Genomic DNA, 23165 nt, shown 5'->3' with positions numbered 1-23165 from the left:
GGAGGTCAGCGGATGATTAAAGGACGGGGTGGGGGGTTGAGATCTAAACCAGGCTGTTAAACATTGACCTGTGGGAGTAAGTTACTGGTGCAGTGTGTTGTCTGTAGTAGCGTCTCAGGCCAAGAACCTGTCTGTGACATCCATTAGGGTTATACAGCTGGACGTGACCCAGCTAAGACATGAGAAGGACTGCAGTAGATGAGGATGTTATGTCAGCGTCTTAACGACAGTCAGGTCACATGCATCAAGATCAGAGCCTGAATCCCCTCAAACCTCAGACAAAGATTGAAAACTTCAGAGCTAAAGAGACCCCCAATAGATCAAACAGATTTTGCACATCTTCACTCACAGTATGTTTGTATAAAGTCACTGGTGTGTTTCTTATCATAAAATACCATTTTACTGCCAATGCCAAGCCTTTAATCTTGGCATTGGCAGTGGATAAAGGCTTTTAGGGCTATTCCTCTTAGACAGCTGCTTGACTTATTTGTGATTTGATAATTTTACAGGAGAAGCTGCAGTGATTTGGTGCAGTTCAGTGAGTAATTGGACTCCTGTGGGAGCAATACTTTGCTGTGGTGATACAGTTGGCAGAGCTTCATCATACTCTCTGCTGTATCCTGACTGTAGCTCTCTGAATGGGGCCAGTGAACTGCTGCAGCACATTATCCTATGTAGGAAATCTATATATTTCTCAGCTGTTGTCCGTTTCTTATGCAACACAGCATTGAAATATAAACACTTTTACAGATAAAGAGAAATTATGTAATATTCTCTATATAATTATATAATTTCATGTTCTGCAAACTGAAAAAAATGTTATTCATCCATGCAGAAGTACACACATCAAAGAGGCGGCTTTTATTTTAAGTAGCAAAACCTCATTTTACCTCATTTCCAGGTCAAATGATGTCTCATTTCCTCTTGAGAGGTGATTGTTCCTCAAAGTTACCTAAAAATGTCACACTTTGTTTAGAATGAGCCCACGACATACCTCCGACACAGTTTGAGTCATACCAATGATTGTTTCCTTCTCATATTTGGGACCATTTTAGCACTTTCTCTACCACACAGGGGTTTATAATAAGACCTGTGGGAGGCATTTTGCTTTGTCAGGAAATAGCGAAAATGTTCAAAGTTCATTATTTCACATTTCTTATCAATGACAAGTTAATGCAAGTTCTTTTTATCCACACTAGCGGTATGGCTCTTGGGAAATGTCTGTCAGTCAGTAGGGAGGTCCACCACTTTGGCCCAGACTGAAAAATCTCAACAACTACTGCTATGTAATGTGGTACAGACGTTCATGGTCCCCAGAGGGTGGACTCTCAGGACTTTGAGGATCCCCTGACTTTTCACCTCGCGCCATCATCAGGTCAAACTGTATTTGTCCAATGCTTTGGTTTATGACCAAATACCAGCCAAATTAATGACATTCCCATCAGCCTCAGCTGTTTGTGTAAACATTGTCATGCTAGCATGCTGACATTAGTCTTTAGTTCAAGGCACAGCTGTGTACAGCCTCACAGGGATTCTAGCATGGTTATAGAAGTCTTGTTAAGCAGTTTTTTTTAAGCAGTTTTTTAAACAACAAGCAAGTTTTCCGTCAATATCACAAACAAACAACTTCTTCTGAGCAAATGTAGGTTTAATACTTTTTGGATTATTACTTTATTCAAAGTTACACTCCAAGTGGATCTTAATGTTACAGCTACAACTGCAAATGACATCACATTGCTCTTACTATTTCACCAAGCAATCCAGTAATCAGTAAATCCTCCTTTAACTGTGCAGATAATTCAAAACATGCTAGCAAACAAGTCTGAATATGCCCCTCCACTGTGTCAGTGTTTGTATCTCCATGCTGAGTTCTGGCTTGAACTTCCTAACTAGTCACATTCCAGCGTGGGAAGACCACAGGTACAAGGCTGGTGAAGAGAGAGGTAAAGTGGGAAAGGATGAAAAAGAGAGACGGGTGCGAGCGAAGGAGGAGAAAGAAAAAACTGTGATAGGGAAGGAAAACAAAAACACACCAATAAGGAGACAATGGGGGTTCAACACTACTGGCTGCTGCTATTGTTGGTTTGCTGCTGTGAACGGATTACAGGTAGGGTGGAGGTGGAATGTGCAGATTAGCGTTTGTGTGTGTGTGTGTGTGTGTGTGTCTGTATTTACTCACACTGCACCCTGAATAAGTATGTGGGGTTGTTTTGGTTGTATAGCTGTGTGTGGATGTGTGTGTATGACTATGCAGTTTTCGGCTGCTGTGGTGGACTGGACTCTTACGGACTCAGGCGTGTCTCAACCTGTCCTCTCAGGAATGCTGCAAACAGGAGCCCTCGTGCAAAACCTGCCCGTGATGTAGATGTAACATTTGGCTTCCTTACTTGTGATTAATGGGGTACACCCGTTTATTAAGGGTTTTGGTAAGTGTGATTCACTCAGGAGGGGTGACAGTATGTAGATAATAACACCTTGTACAGGACAGCACAAGCCTCTCAAAGACTTTCTCCGGTTAGCCTGCACTTCCACAGTCATCGCTTCGTCATACAGGAAGGGAAGTCAAAATTTGGTCTGACGGTGGCAAGAGGGTAAAAGCACAAAAGATTGTTTGGTGTCAAGCTTAAAATTCGTTTGTTGCAGATAAACAAAACAGAAATAAACAAAACATTAACATCAAGCGTGTGTTTTAAATGTGCATGAAGCAACAACAGCTTCTTTGTTTCAGTATATTGTTCAATGTAAAACTGTAGAGAGAGCGTGTTGATTAAGATGTTTTTGTCTTGTAATGAGATGTAAGAATCCTTGAAGTATAACAATATGCCATCTGCATAAAGGCTGATTTTATGATGTGAGGTGCTGCATCATTTGGCTCACTGACGATGATGAACATAGAAGAAGAGAGTGGACATCATTGTATGATTTCCCTGTGAAGTGTGAAGCTCTGTGAAGTGACTGGAACGTCTTCCTTCTTGCCAGGGGCTGTGAGCGGCATCAGTCCATATATAAAGCATTATGAGGGCTTGTCATACGACAGGGAGGATCTTCACAGGAAGCACCTGAGAGCCAGGAGAGCCGCACAACCTCAGGAATACACACTGCAGCTGGACTTTATTGCTTTCCACAGGTAACGTCACATCTCTCTAACTGTAATAACAGTTTCAAAATCCCTCTTAGATCTACACAGTCTGGCTAAAAAGTGGGTTTTCTTCTGTTCGAACACACTCTTTATTCCTGTTCCTAAACCAATAACACGTGTCAACCATTAATTGTGCACATTTGCCTGCTGCTGATAGATCTACATACCTCCCACTACACTATAAAGCTTTGACCACATCTGTGAGCTGTTTCTGTTTTTTGTGTTTGTTTCCCTCAGAAAGTTTCGGCTGCAATTGAAACACAATGCTGCAGCGTTTTCCGAAAATTTCACGGTGGTCACTGAAAGTGGTTCAACATCAACTGACCTCTCCCACATATATTCAGGAACACTAGAGGGTGGGTATGACAGGGACATCTGGACCACTAGGCCTGGGAACAGTTTACCTGTGATTCAAATCTAGCTTTTAATCACCATCGTCATTTATCGTCATTATGGTTTCGATAAAACACCTGGATAAAACATCTGATTGTGGCGACACATTCCTTATTGTTGAAATTTAGTCAAAGTTACAGAACTATGCAGATTTATCTCTCTCTTGCCTCATATCTTGTTTCTCTCTGATGTGTGAATGCTGCCTCTAATCTTAAAGTTTCTCTCAGTATGTTATCAACGTTTTCTGTCTGGCTGTCTTTTCATTGTCACCTCCGGGACTCTGACATGTTATCTCTCTTGATTTTCTCTTGCAGGTGAACATGGTTCAGCCTGCCATGGCTCTGTGTTACAGGGTCAGTTTGAAGGAACCGTCCATACAGACAATGGGACTTATCACATAGATCCAGTACATAGATACACCAGCAGACAAACAGATCACCACTCTATCATCTACCATGAGGACGACATGGGTGAGACTACCTTCCGTTTTCCACTTTTTAAAAGAAAAAGAGTTCAGAAAATGTTGTCTCAGCACATATTTTCAAGCTATTGGCTCTGTAGTGACGTCTAACTGCACTAAGTGTCCAGGATAAAAAAAATGGCCAAATGACACCCCATAACCTCAGCTGCTTTTCCTGGCCATTTGGTGATGATGGAAAGCGCACAAAAAGAAATGCCTTGCAATAGTAGATATCCCCCAACAGTTTGATTCACGGTCCTCTTGGCAGTTTCACAGAAAGACAAACAATTGCTGCAAAAAGGATCTCCCTCCGTTACTAATCCTCGTTGCTCTTTTCTCGTACAGTATCTGCAGCCTCAAGCTCTAGAACAAACTCAGGGGTCTACTAGGGGTCAATGAACGATCCTTAACTCGTAGTAGGAGTGGAGTTACATTGTAACAGCAGAACCTATTTAGGGCTCTGGGGCGGGGGGGTACTAGGAACCTTCCTGGGCACAAGCCAAAGAAAAGATAGTCCGAAGATGGTGTGACCTTTGAAGGAGGAGGTGGAGAGATGGGGGCTAAAGTAAAGAGGAAGGTGTGAAGATGAAAGAGGAGGATGAGGAGGATGAAGGGGTACAGTACAACAGCAGGAGAAGGATATGAGTTTCTAAAGGGAAAGGAGAGAAGAAAAGAGAAGAGAAGAGGAGCAATTAGAGGATCATACAGGGTTTGAAGGCCTTGGAAACAGTTTCTACGACAACAGATTAAAACGAACTCTTAGTTGGCTTACCATTATGTCGGCTTATGATTTGGCCAGATGGCAGTCATCACTGAGGGCTGTCAAAATGTTTTGTGTCAATGTGTGTGTGTGTGTGCGTGTGTGTTTCCTTGGCTGTGCATGCACATTTACATCAATAATATTAATTCCAAGAAAGCATTTAACTGGAAACAGTGCAGGTTGTGCCAAAACCCCCTCTGTGTTTGTCCTCAAGTCTACACAGACTCTGTGGCTGCCTTCCTCCCTACGCCTCCCGCCATTTCTTCAACCCCTTTCACGACTGTAGGAACATTCACATTAGATAGCGTTGCAGCTGACAACATCCTGTTCTTTCATTCACAGGCCTGGATATCTGCAGGAAACTGTGAAAGATTTGGCACATGATATTTCAATAAACAATCAATGACATGAGGGGTTGACATAATGCGTCTAAACCTGTGTGTATTTCCACTTCCTGTGGATGTCGTCTGGGAGCAACAAAAGTTAAATAAGGAACTTTCTGTCCACTGGGATGCAGGATGTCATGAGGTCTCTCAGATCTGGGACACAGAGCCTGGCTCAGGGTAGCCATTTTGCAACAAATACAGTATAGAAGACAGAAAAAGAAAGTAAAAAGTTACCTCCAATCTTACAATCATAAAAAAGAAATAAAGATTATGTAAAAAAAAAAAAAAAAATCATGAAACTATGCACAATCAATCACATCATAAGTCATCGACACACTAGTGTGCATGGATGTATAATGATATCAACCAGGCAGATGCAAAACATCTGGACTAATGGTAATTAATACTGTTCAGATGCAGATGCTGTTTATGCCTGTCCATGTAACAAACATGGACAGGCATAAACAGCAATATAGTAAAAGGTGAAATGAAATGTGCTATTCCCACCTTGAGTAATGTTAAGGTCATTTGGTTTACTGTAACTGTATCTGGACAGTCTGTGTTTGTTTACTATGAAGCATGCCAAAACAGGTTTGTTGTGTAACTTGTTTTCCTCAATTTATAACGTGATTAACTTCCTATCATGGATATGAGATTGTATCAATTTTCTCTGGTTATTATGTTGGTCAGTTAAGTCAGTTTAGTTTGATCACATCCAAACCAGATTTGTGCTGTATACTGTACTCGTCTGATTCTGAATTAGTCTTCTGATCTGTATTCGGTATGTTCTTCAGAGGCTGAGTAGTCACTGTCCATAACAGTCAGTGTGTATGTGTGTTTGTGTGTGTGTGTGTGTGTGTGTGTGTGTGTAGGTGTAGGTGTGTGTGTGTTACACCTTAGTTTATGTTACCTTCACTTTGAAGTGTCAGTGTGAAAGATGGGTAACTATTCACCTCATACTTCCTTGAGATAATACAAGAGTCACACACATCCTTTGATTATCACTGGGAATATTTTAATGTTTAACTCAGGGACTGTTAAAACTTAAAGTGACTTTATTGTCAGGAAGTAGTGTGTGTGATCTTTCTGCAATATTTTTACAGTACGTTGCTTGGAAACCTTCACTAGAACTTTCATTAATATTTCACACACATACAAATCTGTCAACTCTTCAGTTTATCATATAAATTATTCTTCAAACATCTGTTTCTTCATGATATCCATTGCCAGATGATATTATACAAGGAGGATTTGAGAAATATATCTGTGGAACACTGGCTGAACTTTCTGTGTTGCAGCAATGTGTTAAGGTTATCAGTCTTTTGCATTAGTGCTAAAGAAACAGCTGTTACAGTTCTTGCCTGCACTGCTCGCAACTAGTGGCATTCTGATAAATGCAAGGAAAGACTTTTTGACTATCACACAAAGAAGAGCGTGATTGTTCCTAACAGACCAGTCATACAGTGTCATACAAAGTGGAAAGCTGCTTCAGATGTATGGAGGTTTCATCAGTTGCGTAAACGTGGAAGATGCGGGTTGATACGGGAGATCTTGACGACATGAAGCATAAAATCTCCCACTAAGCATGTGAATCATGTTATTTGTAAGAACTCTTGGGTCTTGTGGTTAGAAATACCATCAAATCACTGTTAGGTCAGATGTTTAATCCAAGCAATGGACATGCGTTCATCAGTAGTGGTGTGCACAGACTCTCTTATGGGCAGGGGGAAGAAACTTCTGACGCACAGAGTTTAGTGTTATGTTATATTTAGGTTTAAGGTTATTTTGCACTTGAGCTAACCAATGGGGCACTTGAGGACACTTAGACTGTCCACGGTGGCACCTGGGAAACTAGAGTGACACTTGGAGGACACTTGGACTGACCAAAGGGTCATTGGTGGGGCACTTGGGCAGTGACTTTAGGGCAAAAATGGAAATGCCCCATTGTAGTACAAACATATCCTGTTTTAAAAAGAGCATTTTAACACTAATTTTTTTAGCCACACCAAACTTCCTAACTGTAAAGCAAGAATATATATATATATATATATTATGGGCAAGAGCATGAGTTTAAGGGTGAAAAGTCAGTGTTAATATGTGATTGTGTGTTGGTAGTTACATATTGTAACTATTATACACTCAAAGCTGGAATGAGATTCAAGGGGCTCTGGCATAAGTTTTTACATTACTCTTAACAGTGGAAGTAGTTTCCAACAGCTGCTGGGAATGTGAGTCTTGACTGAAATGTGACACTGATCTTTCATCTGGGGGAATCCAGGCAAGTCTTGCAGTGGTAGATCGGCAGTTTGTAATTGTTATGGAGCGTGACATGTGCATTGCATTCAGATCACACTGACCAGATTCAAGTCAGGCATTTTCTTTGCTTTTTAATTGGCAAAAGAATAAGAAGATTAATAATCTTTTGCAGCTTTGGCAACACAGGCCAGACACCTTTACCTTCAACAGTGTGATGGAGACACAGAAACAAACTGAGAAAGAGAGAGAGAGAGAGTCAGAGAACATGGGCAAGTAAAAAGGTCTGGAAATTATTCCGTCAGTGGGTCGACGCCCGGCATTTAGGCCTCCACATCCACCTCCACCCCCACGGCCCACCCCCACTCATGCCATATACAGAACGAATTCCAGGTTTGTGATTGGCTGGAGGACTTTTGTAGGATGGTGTGATCCAATCTTGTGTTGCCTATCCCTCACTGTAGGCCCGTATCTGATCCAGGGAGATGTTGTACTGGGAATGTTTCACATGCACGGGCACATGCACACGGGTGCATTACCCCTTGAAGTGCTTACGGGTCACCAGTTAACTGGCAAAACGTTGCCTGATTCTGTCACTGTCTCACTACTGCAACCAACATGTGAATGAGATTATTATGTCATGTGACTCTACTGTAACTTGTAGAATTCAAAGCCATTTTTTGTCCACATTAATGTAGCTAGAATACATTAGTCTTAGTCTGCACGTTAGAACTAGGCTATAACCACAGGGTTTGTGAATAATCCCCCTGAAACCTATTGTTTTGATGATTTTACATTATTATGAAACATTTTGCAGCAGTGCACTTTACATTACAATCTCTCCTCCACATTCATATGCAGATTCCCCACAGTCCCTGACCTTAAACCTAATACATTCTGTTGCAATGAAGCCCTTTTGGCTCCTTGCATTTTTGTGGAATTCTGTGTCTTTGCCAATTCAACACGATGGGCCAATTTATGCAAATGTAATGCCTCCCTTGACTGCAATCCCATCATTACGGCTTCAATCTGAAGGAGGCAGACGTCCCAGAGGTGTTGCAAAGACACAGACGATTATGTTGTTTTAGTGAAATCAAACCAGCAGCTATCACAGTGTTTTCCACAGGCTGCCCCCTGACTCCCACTCAAGACCACAGTGCTGATTTCCAAACGTGGGTCCTCTATTTATAAAGTGTCTGAGAATGTGATGGTGCTTCTGCCCATGTTAGCTCGTCACTAAGGAGCTGATTTCAACAGATTTCTGCACTTATTGTTTTAAATTGCTGTGGATAAGAAACAGTTAAAATGTAAACATAGTTTAAATGTGAGCCCACCTCACATGTTTCTAAAATGTGAATTCAGCAGTGAGACCACGAGCAATACACCAACAAAGTTGTATGACTTTACACATAAAGTACTCGTTTCACTAAAGTTTTCCGTTTGTTGGCCTCATTACCAGAACCTGATATGTGTCATTACTTTATCTTTGAACTTATCTTAAATCCCGAGAATAGTGAAATTAGCCTCCAGGAAACAAATCTATTATCTTTTCTATGACTGGGGTTATAAAGTAATAATTGTGACCTCGTGCATCTGTTAAGTAAACCAGAAGAAGTCACATGACCCAACAACTCTACTTACTAAGTTTGAATAGACCTTGAAATGTCAGGACAGATAAAACACAAATGCCCTTAATTCAAATCTCTTCATTGATTTGATGTGGTCTCCTGTCTGATGATCGACCCACATGTTCCAAACATTTTACTATAATTCCCGGCATGTTTCAGCTCTGGAGCCCTGGAATCATTCAGCATTTCCTCCCCGACCATTGCTCCTGGTTAAACACACACACAACGCAAAACATTTACATCATCATCATTTCAGCGCAAACAAAATTATTTTCCAGAGATCAGACTGTGAGACCTGGTCCACATGGATATGTTTATTTGAGCCAATCTTACACAATGTCCTGTTTGCTCCAACAAAATGAGAAGTCGTGGGTTGAATGTGTTTAATCTCAGATCAATTACTCATCATGATTGGAGAACACTGTTTTATTTGGAACACTGTTCGCCCACATTAAAACGAGTCATTGACAGGAAATAAAAAGTTCACTAACTGAAGGAACATGTTCAAGGACAAAATTATGAGTGTGTGTGTGCGTATTTCATCCTGCGTCTTTGTGTGTTTGACTGAAGGGGTGACAAAAGAGATGTAGAGCACAAATAATGTACATCAACAACTCCACATCTATACTTTCATACTATATGTGTATCAACATGTCTGTGTTTGTTGTTGTGTAGTCCTGCCGTCCATGAGAACCGGCCCTGATGGATTCTGTGGTGCAGAACATCTAAACCTCCTCGCCCAAAGCTTCAGACCCAATGAGGTAGGACAGTCCAGACATCACCTCAGCGAATAAACCACTCACACACACTCTGCCTTTTCTGTCCTCACCCTCGAAATGTCCTCCTCTGCAATGCAATTTATACCCAATTAACTCCAAACTCCAGACATTTCTAGGAGGTGTGTGTGTGTGTGTGTGTGTGTGTGTGTCTGACTCATCTGTTATGACTGACAGTTTTTTTATGTATTTATAAGCGCATTCATTCGTTCGGTGACTTTATTTAGCCTGTTGAGTCACCAAGAACCAAGTACATGATTTACTGCCAGCAGGATGCTTTGACAGTAACAGAAACAATGTGTAAGATACAGAAAATACAGCGTGGTGACTTAAGAAAGCCGAAAGCTGCTTCTTCACAGGCCTTAACTGTATTTACAGTAGCTGCTGCAGATCCAAACCCACCAGACACCCTTAACTGTGTTTGAAAGTGATTATAAAACCAGGTATAATGGAAACATCTGCCAAATCTATTAAGTTAATCTCCTATTTATTGTTAACCTTTAACCGACTGGGTGGTGGTCCCAATGTTCATTGTCAACAATGGATGTCAGGACATTGATATAGATCCATTTTTAACAACGTGCCTGCCGGTGGAGATCATTTCCACTGTTTGGTCATGAAATGGTCTGAACAGATGTTCCCAGTGGAGCTTCCTGTGGCTACACGTCCTCTGTCCCAGTGGAACTGTTATAGTCCAGGTTAAACAGACATCATGTTTTGATCCACTAATTCTGAGGAGAGGTCAATGCTGGTGATTTAGCGGGCTACGTCATGATTCAAATCTATCACCCAGCCAGATTGTCTCCCCTTTAACATCTGTTCATGCGTAATTCTTTTTTATTTTTGTGTGTCCGTGCAATTTCATCCACAGGAGGCACCAGCGAGCCGGGTGAGGAGAACAGTGGATGAGTCAAAGACCAGCTGCCTGCTCCACCTCCATGCTGACCACCTCTACTTTAAGAGGTTCAAGTCTATAGAAGCTGTCGTGGCTCAGGTGACCCATTCAAATCTCTTTGTCCTTAAACATCATTTGTCTTGGTTTCACTTTGACAAGGCATGATGTTTCATATGTGGTACGCACTTTAAGAAACACTTTTCTTAACCATGAAGTCATCTTCAGTTAAGTGTCAATGCTTCTGCTGGTAGTCAAAATGGTTAAGACACACAACAAAAACCCGAAATGACTGTTTTAGTTGAAAATAGAGCTAAAAAAAGCTTTGATTCTTTGCCCTATTTTTCTCGGCACAATGTGATGCACTCAGACACTGCTGATACCTGAGCTGCCTGATGTTTCAGCCCTCAGAGAACACAGTGTACACCGGAGCATTTATAGTTTAATGGAACATCCAGCAGGAGCATCAAAACACAACAGGACTTCCTTGACTGTTGGCTCAACTGAGTATGCTTTGTTTACAAACCTGTCACCTGAATCCAGTGTCCTGGATTTTGGGTACATGGTGCTGCAGGCAAAGTTCACCCGATGTAATTCTCAGTCATAAAACAAGTGAAACTATATGCCCATGGTGTTAGATTAAGTCACTTCTTTTCCCAACAAATGGAATAGATTTCAAAATGTATCAATAGTAATTTGGCATCAGGTCAGTGAACTTTGGGTGTCGAATACTGAATTTAAATGCGTTTAATGCTGAATTTCTGAACTGAGTCTGTGATCTCGGTTTGAGTCTGTTACCAAATATCCCTGTGAGACATTTCAGGATTTCTATGTTAGTCTCATATTAAAGGAGCATTTTGCTGGACAAAGGCAAGCATTTTTTTGGGCTGGTTTTCATATAATGACCAACATCTAATGACTAAAATGAAACCAGAGGAAAACAATTTGTTTTGGGGTAGTGCTTAATGGTTATTTACCATTGAGATAGTCAACAATACTAAATAAAGGACCAAGCTGTTGCTGCTGAGAGTCTGAATGAAGGGCCACATGCCAGGGCCTGCATGCACACACACAGCTGTCATGGCATTGCACTTAGCAGCAGCAGGGAGGAGGTTGAGAACTTTCTCGCTCTCTGCGAACATGGTGGCACATGGACCACAGAGATTTGGCCAAATAAGGCTCTGTGCCAGGTGTAAAGGCCTGGCACGGAGTCAGCAGTCCACAAAGTAGAACAAGGAGGACCGGCCACCTCCTGGTCTTCCCCTCAGCTGCCCCCACCAATTCCAGTATGTACCTTCAGTAAGAAGTAATAACTCTGCAAGTGCCAAGTCACAGACAAGGAAAATGAAAGAAGTTTTCCATTAAAAGTACAAAATTGTAATAGCACAACCTCCCTCTTGCATTTAATGCACTCTTTGAACTTTGAGGTGGCTTATTACATTTAAAATGTCAAACATTTTTAACTCCTTGTCTTGAGCTCTTGACCTTTGACCTTATTAGAGTAGAAAAATTTCTGCCCACAGCCTCAGAACTTCACTGAGGAGGAGGAGGAGGAGGAGGAGGAGCTGTGGGTGAAAAAAAACACTAGTTTGATTTTCAGAAGAATATTCTTTTTCAGCTCAAGTGGGACACAAACCTGAATTTACAGATGCGAAGTTGATGAAAAACCATTTTTGATTTTCTGGTTTGATCTGATCTTGTCTTAGTGTTGGCTGACCTGCAGTGAACTATGTCACTTTGAGTGACATACTGGATTGAAAGCTGCTCGCCTGCTGGCGCGCCTGTATTGCCTCAGCAATAAGAAAGATAACAGTCATTTGAAGTGTCTGTCTGTGTTGATGTTTCTCTGTCTGGACAAAGTGCTTGTCTTTGGGGTCAAAGGTCACATGAGATGCTATTCTGATATTGAGTATAACCACATGCTGATATGGGAATCCTGTGACAAAACTTGAACACAGTAACCTTTGTAACTTCTTCTAAATTAAAACCAATAAACAGCATTTATTATTACATTCCATGTTTGATATGAAATAACAGCATAGATGTTTAATTTGATCGAATTATTTTAGATTCATGTTTGCCAAATATTCCAAACATTTTACTATAATTCCCGGCATGTTTCAGCTCTGGAGCCCTTGAATCATTCAGCATTTCCTCCCCGACCATTGCTCCTGGTTAAACACACACACAACGCAAAACATTTACATCATCATCATTTCAGCGCAAACAAAATTATTTTCCAGAGATCAGACTGTGAGACCTGGTCCACATGGATATGTTTATTTGAGCCAATCTTACACAATGTCCTGTTTGCTCCAACAAAATGAGAAGTCGTGGGTTGAATATGTTTAATCTCAGATCAATTACTCATCATGATTGGAGAACACTGTTTGCTCACATTAAAACGAGTCATTGACGGGTAATAAAAAGTTCCCTAACTGAAGCGTCCTCAGCGCCTGATCCAGGTTCAGTTTGGAATAAATTGCACTGTGCTTTTTTTAATTAAATCTCTTTGTGGTCAAAGCAAGGTCAGTTAATGAGTGAGTCTGTCCTGAGCTGTTTTCTGTGGCCACTCTGTTATTCTCTCTGGCCTTCCTCCTGCTGTCCGTCCTCTCATCAAGTCCTCAGATTCTTTCCATCTGAAACACACATAGACTTGTTGTTGTCCCTGGTTCAGTGCCAGACCTTTGTTGCACTGGGTGAGAAAATATACTGTGATGCCGTGGTGTGATGTTTGAGTGTAAATAGACAAAATGCTGCTGTCAATCACTGCTGACCTGGTTTCAGTGTCTCCTGCATCCAAGGTGTCAATATTTACATTCATGAAAGACCTCTACTGCGTGTTCATCTCCTTTTGTAAAATCAGACCTTCACATGTGACTGCTTTGCACGTGCCTCTCTGAGTGTGTGACCGGCTGTGCCACCCACATTGAAAACACCCTGTGGATAACCTCACATGGTCCAGTTATCAATCATGATCCAAACTTGGTCGTGGGCCTGACATCGCCAGACCAATTTGCGAGCGCAAATTAGTCTGGAACCTCTCAGTTCATTTTCGATTTCAAGGGGCGCAGACCAAAATACCAATCAGCGCAACAAAACATGTGACTTACCAGAGAGCTCAACGTAAAGCAACTGGAGGAAACACATGCAAATGAAGAAAACATTTTCACCAATTTAACAACATATATGCAGCTTCAGAAAACATCCTGCAAATAGAGAAAGCACAACCAAATACACAAAACATCCTGTATCCTGTATTTCACGTCACATATTGAGAAACATGAGTATGTGACAAACACAACAAAACATAGAAAACTTCCATAACCAAGTTCAAGTTCAGTTTCATTCAGTGCAACTTGCAGTGTTTCTGCTTTTGGTTGTGTTTTCAGTGTTAGCAGTGTGGTTCGTTACGCTGCATATGTCCTGTCAAATTGAAGGAGATATTCGGTTCCTTTTTTGCTCATGTTTCGTCTACTTGCATGTCTTTTCAAGATGTGTTGAGGTCTCAGGGCCACGTAAACCTCAACCACCCTGCGCCTACTTCTAAAAGATCAGAAACAGGAGATATTATTGACTGTTTTCCCACATAAATGTTTTTCTCAGGTTGCCTCCTACATGCGAGCTGTGAATGACATCTACGACAAGGTGGACTTTGATGGCATCAAGTTGATCAACTTTGAGGTGAAATCCCTCCAAGTAAGATTCTGCACTCAAACAACGACACGACTGTCCCAAATCATGTCACAACCTCCTTATTAAAATTAATGCAAGTTTGTGGAAAGAGATAATGATATAGACATAATTGGGTGAATGCGTCAGTCTCCGGTAGTGCCTTTATGTCTTCTTCTACCAATGAGAATCAAACTGGGACAGACTCTGATCCCCAAACTGACTTAAAATGACTGAAATGCAATGCAAACTTTCTTAGAGCTGTAGAGGGGTGTGTCATTTTTTGTATCCTTGCATGTCAAGTGAGCTCCTTCACAGATATTTGATTCAACAGTGTATCTCTCTCCAGGTGATGACGGAGGAGGATAAAAACGATCCTCTGTATCCTCTTTACATCGGGCCTGAGAAACTGCTGAGTCTGTACTCTGAGAACAACTGGGGCAACTTCTGTCTGTCCTATCTGCTCACCAACAGAGACTACAGTGGAGTGCTGGGCCTCGCCTGGGAGGGCAAGGCTGGTGAGTCAGACTCACTGTGACACATGCGCTCACAAGTAAAGCACATACATACATACACAGGGGATCAGCGATTTACATATTTGTCTCAGAGCACTGAGGTCCTTGAAACAATAAGGTATCCCGAACAGGTGCTGCACTGTGGGGATTGATAAAAATATCACTTGACTTTGCTTGGAGGACGATGCCATACAACAGCAGGTTGATTAAGAAAAGTGGTCACACACTTGAACTGCTCCCTTGTTCTTCAAGAGCTCAAACAAGCTGTTGACAGAGTATACGTGATATGATGAAACATTATGGAGGAAGATAATTTAACAACTTTAAAGCTACTAAAGGGGACACAAGATGGAGGAAAATGCATGTTAGTGGATTGAATCTTAACTTAAACTCCACTTGAACCCAACTTTTGTCAAATTAACGTACCTTAACTTTAACAAAAATATTTTAACCATAACCTCAAAATACATTACTAGAACGGTATGCTGGTAGTATTTGTTATTTATTGTTAAGAAAAAATAGGGCCATTACTCTTTGTAGGATGATATGAGTTGCTTATTATAATACATTGAACAGATTATGATGCTACAAATAAAACATTTACAGCCTTTTGACGTTGGAGACAAAGTTGAAAGTTTGTGTTGAGAACAAATGGCAGGCTGAACAGAAACGTGAGACAGATACGAGTCTTTCCATGTTGAAAAGCATGAGACTTGAAAGTGAAATAATGTTTTCCTGCTCTGTGTGAGTCTCTGCATGGATCTCTGTTGATCTATCAAAGCGCAGCTCCTTCTCTGGCTCCCAGGACTCCCTGGCCTTGATATGACACAAGCTCGCCAGAGGCCACGTTCAACGCTCTCACACACACTCACAGTTTCCAGATCAGTGTGAATTATTTGACCCCTGAAGGAGGCGAATCAGGGGTGATGGATTGTTGGATGTGAAAGATAGAATCAGCTTGAATTCAGCTGCATAGAAGACTGTGGAGAAAAGCAGCAAATGTCTATGTCTATGAAGTAAAGTGAAACTTGAACATTCAGGAGGTGCAAAAGCTGACACAGATGTATATTAGTTCATCAGTAGCCTCCCTTGGTTTTCCTGGATCAAATGATGTTGTGGCACACAGAGTTGCAGGAATTATGCGCCTCCCATTTCAGGCGTGTTATTCAAACAGTGTTTTGGTTTGAGAGGCCAAAAGCAAAACGTGAGTGAACTCCTCAATTAACAATCCCTGGTGATTTGCATGTAAAGCTGCCTTACCCTCTGCTGTTAGGCTAAAGTCATTCAGAAATGCCATTAATGGGCATTTGTTCATATTCTAATACCATTATTTACAGACAAAATCCAAATCACATTTACAAAAAAATACACAAATAAGCAAATGAGCCACACACACACATTTTGCTAAGAATGAAGCAATATTTATTTTTGTTCTCCTTTAAAAGTAATAATTTGCATTATGCTCTTATGAACTCGCTTTTCAATTATTCTATAAAGTACCATGAATACAAGTCAGTAACCCACATTACAATTCATGCTTCATTCCCACATGAAATCTATTCTATCTATCATGTACTATTTAGTACTATTTGATAGCTGACATTTTCTTACAAAATAATGTGCAGAATCTGCTTTAAGATTTGAAATAATAAGTAAGAACTTTGTACAAACAAAAGTCACAAACTTTCAGTCAAATTACATTTAATTTTTAGGACATTATGTTCGATGACCTAAACGCACAAATTTATCACAACATAACAAACGATGTGACTCTTCCTAACGTGAGCCACGTCGGTCTGGTCCGGTGACAGACTCTCTGTGTGGAGTGTTGTTGTTGTGTCGGAGGAAGCTGGACACTATGTCGGGCTTGTTGTGGTTGGAGGTTCTTCCTGCTTGTTTCTATGACATTGTCTCATATGCAGCTTTTGATTGGCTGAACTGAGGGGTGTGAGAGCAGACCACCACAATGACACCTTTGACACACACACACACACACACACACACACACACACACCACTCCCAGACGTCTTAGTGAGGATTGGTGACTGCATTCCACAGCACGATTGCCATGGTGACATCTCACGTGAGGAACACACACACACACACACACACACACACACACACACTGTGGATTCAGTGACATTGTTGTGACTTTCCAGTCTCATGTGACAGCCCCAGAGAATGAGCATTAAACGTGGATAATGTTTGACCTCTAGAAACAGATATGCTCAACCTCAGTGTGTCCGTAACCCACTTCCACCAGTTTATTAGTGGTCTTGGGTAATAGAAGGCCTTAAACCATGGGACCATAAACTCAAAGACCCCAATGCCACTACAGCTACAGCAGACACGCACAGCCCACATCAATAACTCCACCTATAACCTCTCCAAGCTGTGTGTTCGAGTGTAGGATGTGGGGGGTTGGGGTGTAAACGTCTTGTGCCACGCGAGCTTTCTCACCAGTAAAATTCCTTCTTCTCCTGAGACTAATTGAGGAAGAGATTGTAATTTTCCACACAATATTGTTGAGGGTATTTTTCTTTTCAGTTTGCTGGCTGAAGTGTGGTAGTGTCATTATGCTTTTGGGAGAACACGCTCATAAAGAATAAAATAACAGTGTTGCCATAAAAATATATGCTGATGTTTATTTAACCTTTTACCTTCAACTGTTTGTTGACGCTTCTACTATGTCCTTCACTGGCTGCTAGCACGAAGGAAAGTTCCATGAATTTGAACATATGATAGATGCTTGGATAGATTACACTCACTTAAAAAGATAACTCCCTGTTATAAAAATAATCCAGGTACAAGAAAGAGCATATAAATATGGTGTGTCCCTACCTTTATAAAACAACAGTCTAGAGGTCAAAAAATGTAATAAATCTTGAAAAACTTAATGTCCCACCATTGCAAAGGTAAAACAAGAAAAAGTTTGTTTTAATTCAGGCAAACCATCCCCAAAAAGGTGGTAAGTGTTTGAAAGAGTACGATTTAGCATCGCACTCCTGTAACACTGTCAGTTTCAAAAACAGATTAGAAATTGATGCAGCAGAACCAGAGATATCATTGTATTTATTCCACACATTTTTCTTCCTCCTACATTACCCACAGTACAACTCACCCACTGACAAATCAGTCAGAGATTCAGGTGTGTTATGTTAGTAGTGGCTGATGTCGCCTTGATCCACTAATGTCAAGCAGGGATGAGGAGCCGGCTACAGAGGTCTGGTAAACTCACTTCTTTCTAACTCCAAAGCTCCAGATGATAATTTTTAAAGCTTGTCTTCAAAAGCAACTAACACTGACATCACTTGAGACAATTTAACAGGCTTTGTGCAGCCCCCTCTGGAGCCACACGTATGCAGTAATACTCCCCAAACCTTGTGTAATGTAATGTCAGTGGAGTTCCTTTTTAAGGTCGTGGACAGGTCACCACTGAGATCATTTTGTAGTGTGCACGTTTGCAAGGTTCAGATCATCCGACTGAAACAGCACAATCTTAACAAACATGTTGGATGTTTTATGAATAGAATCTGGATGATTCTGTATGTGATCCTGTAGTCTGAGCTTGAGTTTTGACTTTGTGGAGAGCCAAACACCGCTCGGCACCAGAGCATGCTGCATAGTCCGTGTCTCATTGCACTTGACATGATGTTTTTATTTTCATTATTCTTATGATAATAGGAAACTCACCAGGTTCATTATGGGGAGGCAGTGACTCTGTGAGACAGCTTTCAGTCAGTTTAGAAAGTCTATCTCATGACCATATTCATGATCCACATTTATTTTTGTTTTCACCTCTAAATATGAGGTTTACAAATTACCATTAAGTTGTAGAATTATTTGTCATCTGTCTGATCAACTTACCATTCTTGTTGCTTGTGAAATCGCTGCCAGATTTAAATCTAAGTGAGTATCACAACTGACATCAATGAGAGCAGAAAACCCCAAAATAAGTCCCACGTTGAATAAGACCTGTGCTGCGTTCCAGACAGTCTTTTGTTTTCAGTAATGAAAAGGTCAAATTGGTCTCACAATACGGTGAATACATTTAATTCAAATTTGCAACGTGAAGGTCATTGAACTCTGGAGACAAAGAGAGCAGTGATGGAAAGTCAGCGGATGCAGTTACATTACTTACTGTACTGTTGGTCGACTGCCAGAGTTGAGCCACGGTGGTTTTCTGAGAACTTAGGTCGGTTTTACTAGAACCACTCGCTGTGTCTGTTTTTGTTATTAAAGGTGTTATTAGGACTCCCCCCCGGATGTTTATCCAAGGAAAGACTGCCCCTTTACTATTGTTTGTTTGTTTGTTCATATTAGACCATATGAAGGAGTGTGTGTTTCTCAGTGTATGTGTGTACCTGTTTGTCCATGACGTTAATTGATACTGTATGATCAAATATTTATTGAAGTGTGTGTTACTGCGCATATGTTTGTGTGCTTGTTTCCTCCTGACGGTGAATGTGTGCATGAAGTGATCCGGAGGACTTTTTGTTTCTCTGTACGGTGTTTGTCCAACGAGCTAATAATAGGAGTCTTTCAGTACGGCTCCTTTCTGTGGGGAAGACGAGAAGGAGGAGGGGACGAAAGCCCCTCTCTGCTCGTGCTGCCAAAAACCACAGCGCAGGCCTCCAATGTAAGCTCTTTCTAGGAAACGCAGTTCCTTGAATAGCTCATCAGGGGGGCCATTTTAGGTCAAAAGCGGGGAATGCTAAAGAGATGCATCCAGAATTCATGATTAACATAGCGGGGGGAGTCTTGCTTGGCAGTTTGTAGATATGAAACTGCTCTTTTTTTTTACTTGTAGAAGTGAGCTGCACAAGTCCTCACATTTTTCTCTTAAAGCTTAAACATTTGCTTTCTCATTTCTGGCAAAAGCCATCATGTGATTTCAAATACCAAGGGATAAAATGGTCTCAGGTTGCTGTATTGTCACTGGCTGCCTGCCTCACCTGACATATGATGGTAGTATAACTGTATTGCCTTTGCTCCTAACCACTACAGTACAATCGTTGTTTCTACAACAGCAGAGATAGGGGGCACTTTTGTTTTTGTTTTTCAACCTCTAACTGTCCCTCACCGTTCCTGGACGTCACACTTACGCCCACTGTGTAACAAAAACATGCCGGTGGGAGATCCAGATGCCCAGGACTGGTTCCCACAGTCCTCACTGACACCGAGTGAACTCAGAGTTCTCTGAAACAGGCAGTGAATATGTTTAACAGACGTGGACCTCACGAGCCTCACCCCTCAAAATGGCGGTGCTGACCACATTGTGTAAGAGGCGTTACATAAAACTCATGTGACTGCAGACCTCCAACCTGAACCACACATGGGCTCAAATGGAGGGAACCAATGAAGAGAGAGGATGGACACGTGGAAATGACTCCCACAGCAGCTGAAACATTTGATGATGACAAGAAGTGCTGAGAAAATGATGATGGATGAGGAAGAGCATGAATAGAGACGACTGTGGGTGCCGTTAGGTAGTAAATTGGTATATTTCTTGAGCTTAGATTAGAGGTACAGGTGATTAGCATCTTCCAAGGTTCAATATTTAGTTAAGCCCATATGTGCTGAACTACATGAAGTCAAGTCAAATCCCTGAGCAGTCCCTCTGAAAAACCATACCATAGGTGCTCAGTTTAACCAATCAGACTGGTTTCTTTAAAACTAGTCTTCTGGCTGGCCGGCAGAAAGATGACGTCACAACCCAGCCATCCATCCATGTGAATGTGGCCAGCTGTTTGTAATTATGGGAATGGGTGTCGGGGACATTGTGTAAACCCAAAGACACCGGAGACCATTGGAGGCCAAATGGCTCAGCAGGTCTGTTGGTCTGTCTGTCTTCACCACCCGGGGCCTCAGAGGTCGATAACGCTCCAGTAGCAAAACAGTGTTGGTTTAAGGTATTTCCAGGAACACAAGGTCAGTTATGCAACTGTACTGCAAAGTGACAAGATGGCATGTTTTCATTAGGTCTGCAGCTTCTTTCTGTTGGGCCTGTCGAAAGTGCAGCATCAACACAGTTATTGCAGTTGGATGTATGTTCAATCATGATGCATTCATGATCTGTCAACTTTATCAAAACCTATATTTCTACCACTGTCTTGCAGTGTAATACTGCTTTTTATAATATATAATATGTATACTATAATATTACTTATATTATTACTCTGTATGACCTCAGTGGAAACCCAACCAGCAAACTCCATGTTTATCCTCTCATCTCTCTGCACTTCAGGTAACTGGGGAGGAGTATGTTCCAAGCAGACCACCCTGCGTAACGGCCAGACCTCCACCCTGAACACCGGCCTGGTCACGATTCAGAACTACGGACAGTTCCTGCCTCCCCGACACGTCCAGCTGACTCTCGCTCATGAACTCGGCCACAGCCTGGGATCTCCGGTCAGTCGCCATCACAGAGTTTGCAAAATGCTAACCACATCTGTCTGATACTGACTGAAGAGGGGGTCAATCAAATCAAACTCTTGTGATTACAGTGAATATTGCACACAATTTATCCCATGAAACTCCCAGTTTGTATGCAACTCTTTCCAAACTAAATCCACGTTATATTCTTTCAGTTTTGTAGAGCTCAGTTTAAATTTGTGAATATGACAAACTGTAATGATGATGTCATATCCTGGAGCTGCTCCTCAGACAGTGAATAATGGAACAACTCTGGGACACCATAACATCAACAGTGGTCATTTCACTGGACTATGACCACTTCTTGTGCCCTACATTCATGTAATATTTCAAACGAACTCCACCAAATCATGGTGACATCATGGATTCAAGTTTTGATGCTCTGATTTGAAGTTTAGGGAGTATGTTTTAGGGTGGATTTTCCCTTTAAACTGTATATTAATAGCAGTAGTATCATATCACTTTGAAATATCTTGTAAAAACTCAAACTTGTGAACCTTTGTGGATATTTTAGGTGATACTGCAGGCTTGTTGCTTCATAGGCTTTTTTCACTGCAGACATTTTAACTTTCCATAGCAGGATATTTGCAGTTATAAATAATAACATTAACTATGGCTGCATGGCAAAGTGTACCAGTTGCAGGATCCTGGTATTGTGAAAGCTTGTTTAATAGAGTGCTGCAGGCATGAGTCCATATCTATATCTATCTATATTCTCTTAAAAGTTAAGCTTGAAGTGAGGTTGAAGTCATGCAACCGTAGTGTAGTTCGTTACATTAGCAACATTGGCTTTTTACTTCTGCAGATTCCATTTACACTTCCAAAAATCATAAAAGTGTGTGTTCAATTTGTGAAAATTATCTTGCTGAACAAAACGTGTAAGTACCATAAACTTTCGTTTGCCACAGAGTTTATTTTCTGCAATGATCCAAAATCCAATGGAAAAATCCCATTGGCTTTTTATCGAGGGAACCAGGGAGATGCTAACTTCTGGGTTTGCCTACAAAAATACGTCATCCCTGCAACACGGCTCACTTGGCACTCGGCCATTGGTAGAGCTATTAGTTACTCCTATGATTTTCTTCCACAGCCTGTCAAAATGTCTGAAGGTCTATTCAGTGCAAGAAACACTAAGCACACTAGCTCGATGTAGTATTTCAGATGCTACATGTTAAACTTAACCAGTTTTACCCTGAACCCCTCTTGGTGCCCCCGTCACTGGGAATTCAAACACTTTCCGGTCAGACAGTGTGGGTTGTGTACTGAATGATAATCCAACATGACGAATCTCTGCGATTCAAAATGTAGACTTCACATATTCTCACAAGGCATACATGGCTGTTTTCACTGCACCGGAACAAATTGTCTGTGAATGATTCACTTATGTGGGCATTAGAGACCTTGGCCTTTATTGACTGGCTGGTTTCATAGAGACCCTTGGCTCGCCCTCCGTGGATACTCTGAAATAAGAGAACAGGAGGTCCTCTGATTTATCTCTCTCTTTTCATATTTGAGCACGTACAATCTCATCCACCAGTGGTGGAAAGTAACTAAGTACATTTACTCAAGTACTGTACTCAAGTACACGTTTGAGGTACTTTAATTGAGTGTTTCCATTTTATGATACTTCATACTTCTATTCCACTACAATTCAGAGGAAAATATTGCACTTTTTACTCCACTACAATTATCTGACTACTTTGCTAGTGCACTTTACATTATATAAACCTTTTTGGCTTGTGATTCACAATAAAGCAGTAACTGGTTGGGATCCCTTGTCACATTTCAGATGTCTGTGAGTTGTTGCGGTTCCACCAAATAGATATTTCCCCTCTAAACTCCTCAGATGGTTTCAT

General features: G+C 41.3%; 1 protein-coding gene across 1 annotated transcript in view; it reads left to right on the top strand.

Annotated features, from left to right (window-relative positions):
• The first annotated feature begins 1921 nt into the window (after window positions 1-1921).
• Window positions 1922-23165, top strand: part of LOC139287545 (disintegrin and metalloproteinase domain-containing protein 10) — a 30124-nt gene continuing 8880 nt past the window's right edge. The window contains exons 1-9 of the mRNA XM_070908613.1: window positions 1922-2107; window positions 2980-3127; window positions 3377-3495; window positions 3847-4002; window positions 9695-9780; window positions 10667-10789; window positions 14294-14386; window positions 14709-14877; window positions 21122-21285. Of these exons, the coding sequence (XP_070764714.1) occupies window positions 2047-2107; window positions 2980-3127; window positions 3377-3495; window positions 3847-4002; window positions 9695-9780; window positions 10667-10789; window positions 14294-14386; window positions 14709-14877; window positions 21122-21285 (1119 nt within the window). The 5' untranslated portion in view covers window positions 1922-2046. The remainder of the gene's footprint in view (window positions 2108-2979; window positions 3128-3376; window positions 3496-3846; window positions 4003-9694; window positions 9781-10666; window positions 10790-14293; window positions 14387-14708; window positions 14878-21121; window positions 21286-23165) is intronic.

Source organism: Enoplosus armatus, chromosome 7, assembly GCF_043641665.1.
Source record: "Enoplosus armatus isolate fEnoArm2 chromosome 7, fEnoArm2.hap1, whole genome shotgun sequence".
NCBI lineage: Eukaryota > Metazoa > Chordata > Actinopteri > Centrarchiformes > Enoplosidae > Enoplosus > Enoplosus armatus.
This window is presented reverse-complemented; position numbering and strand designations above follow the sequence as displayed.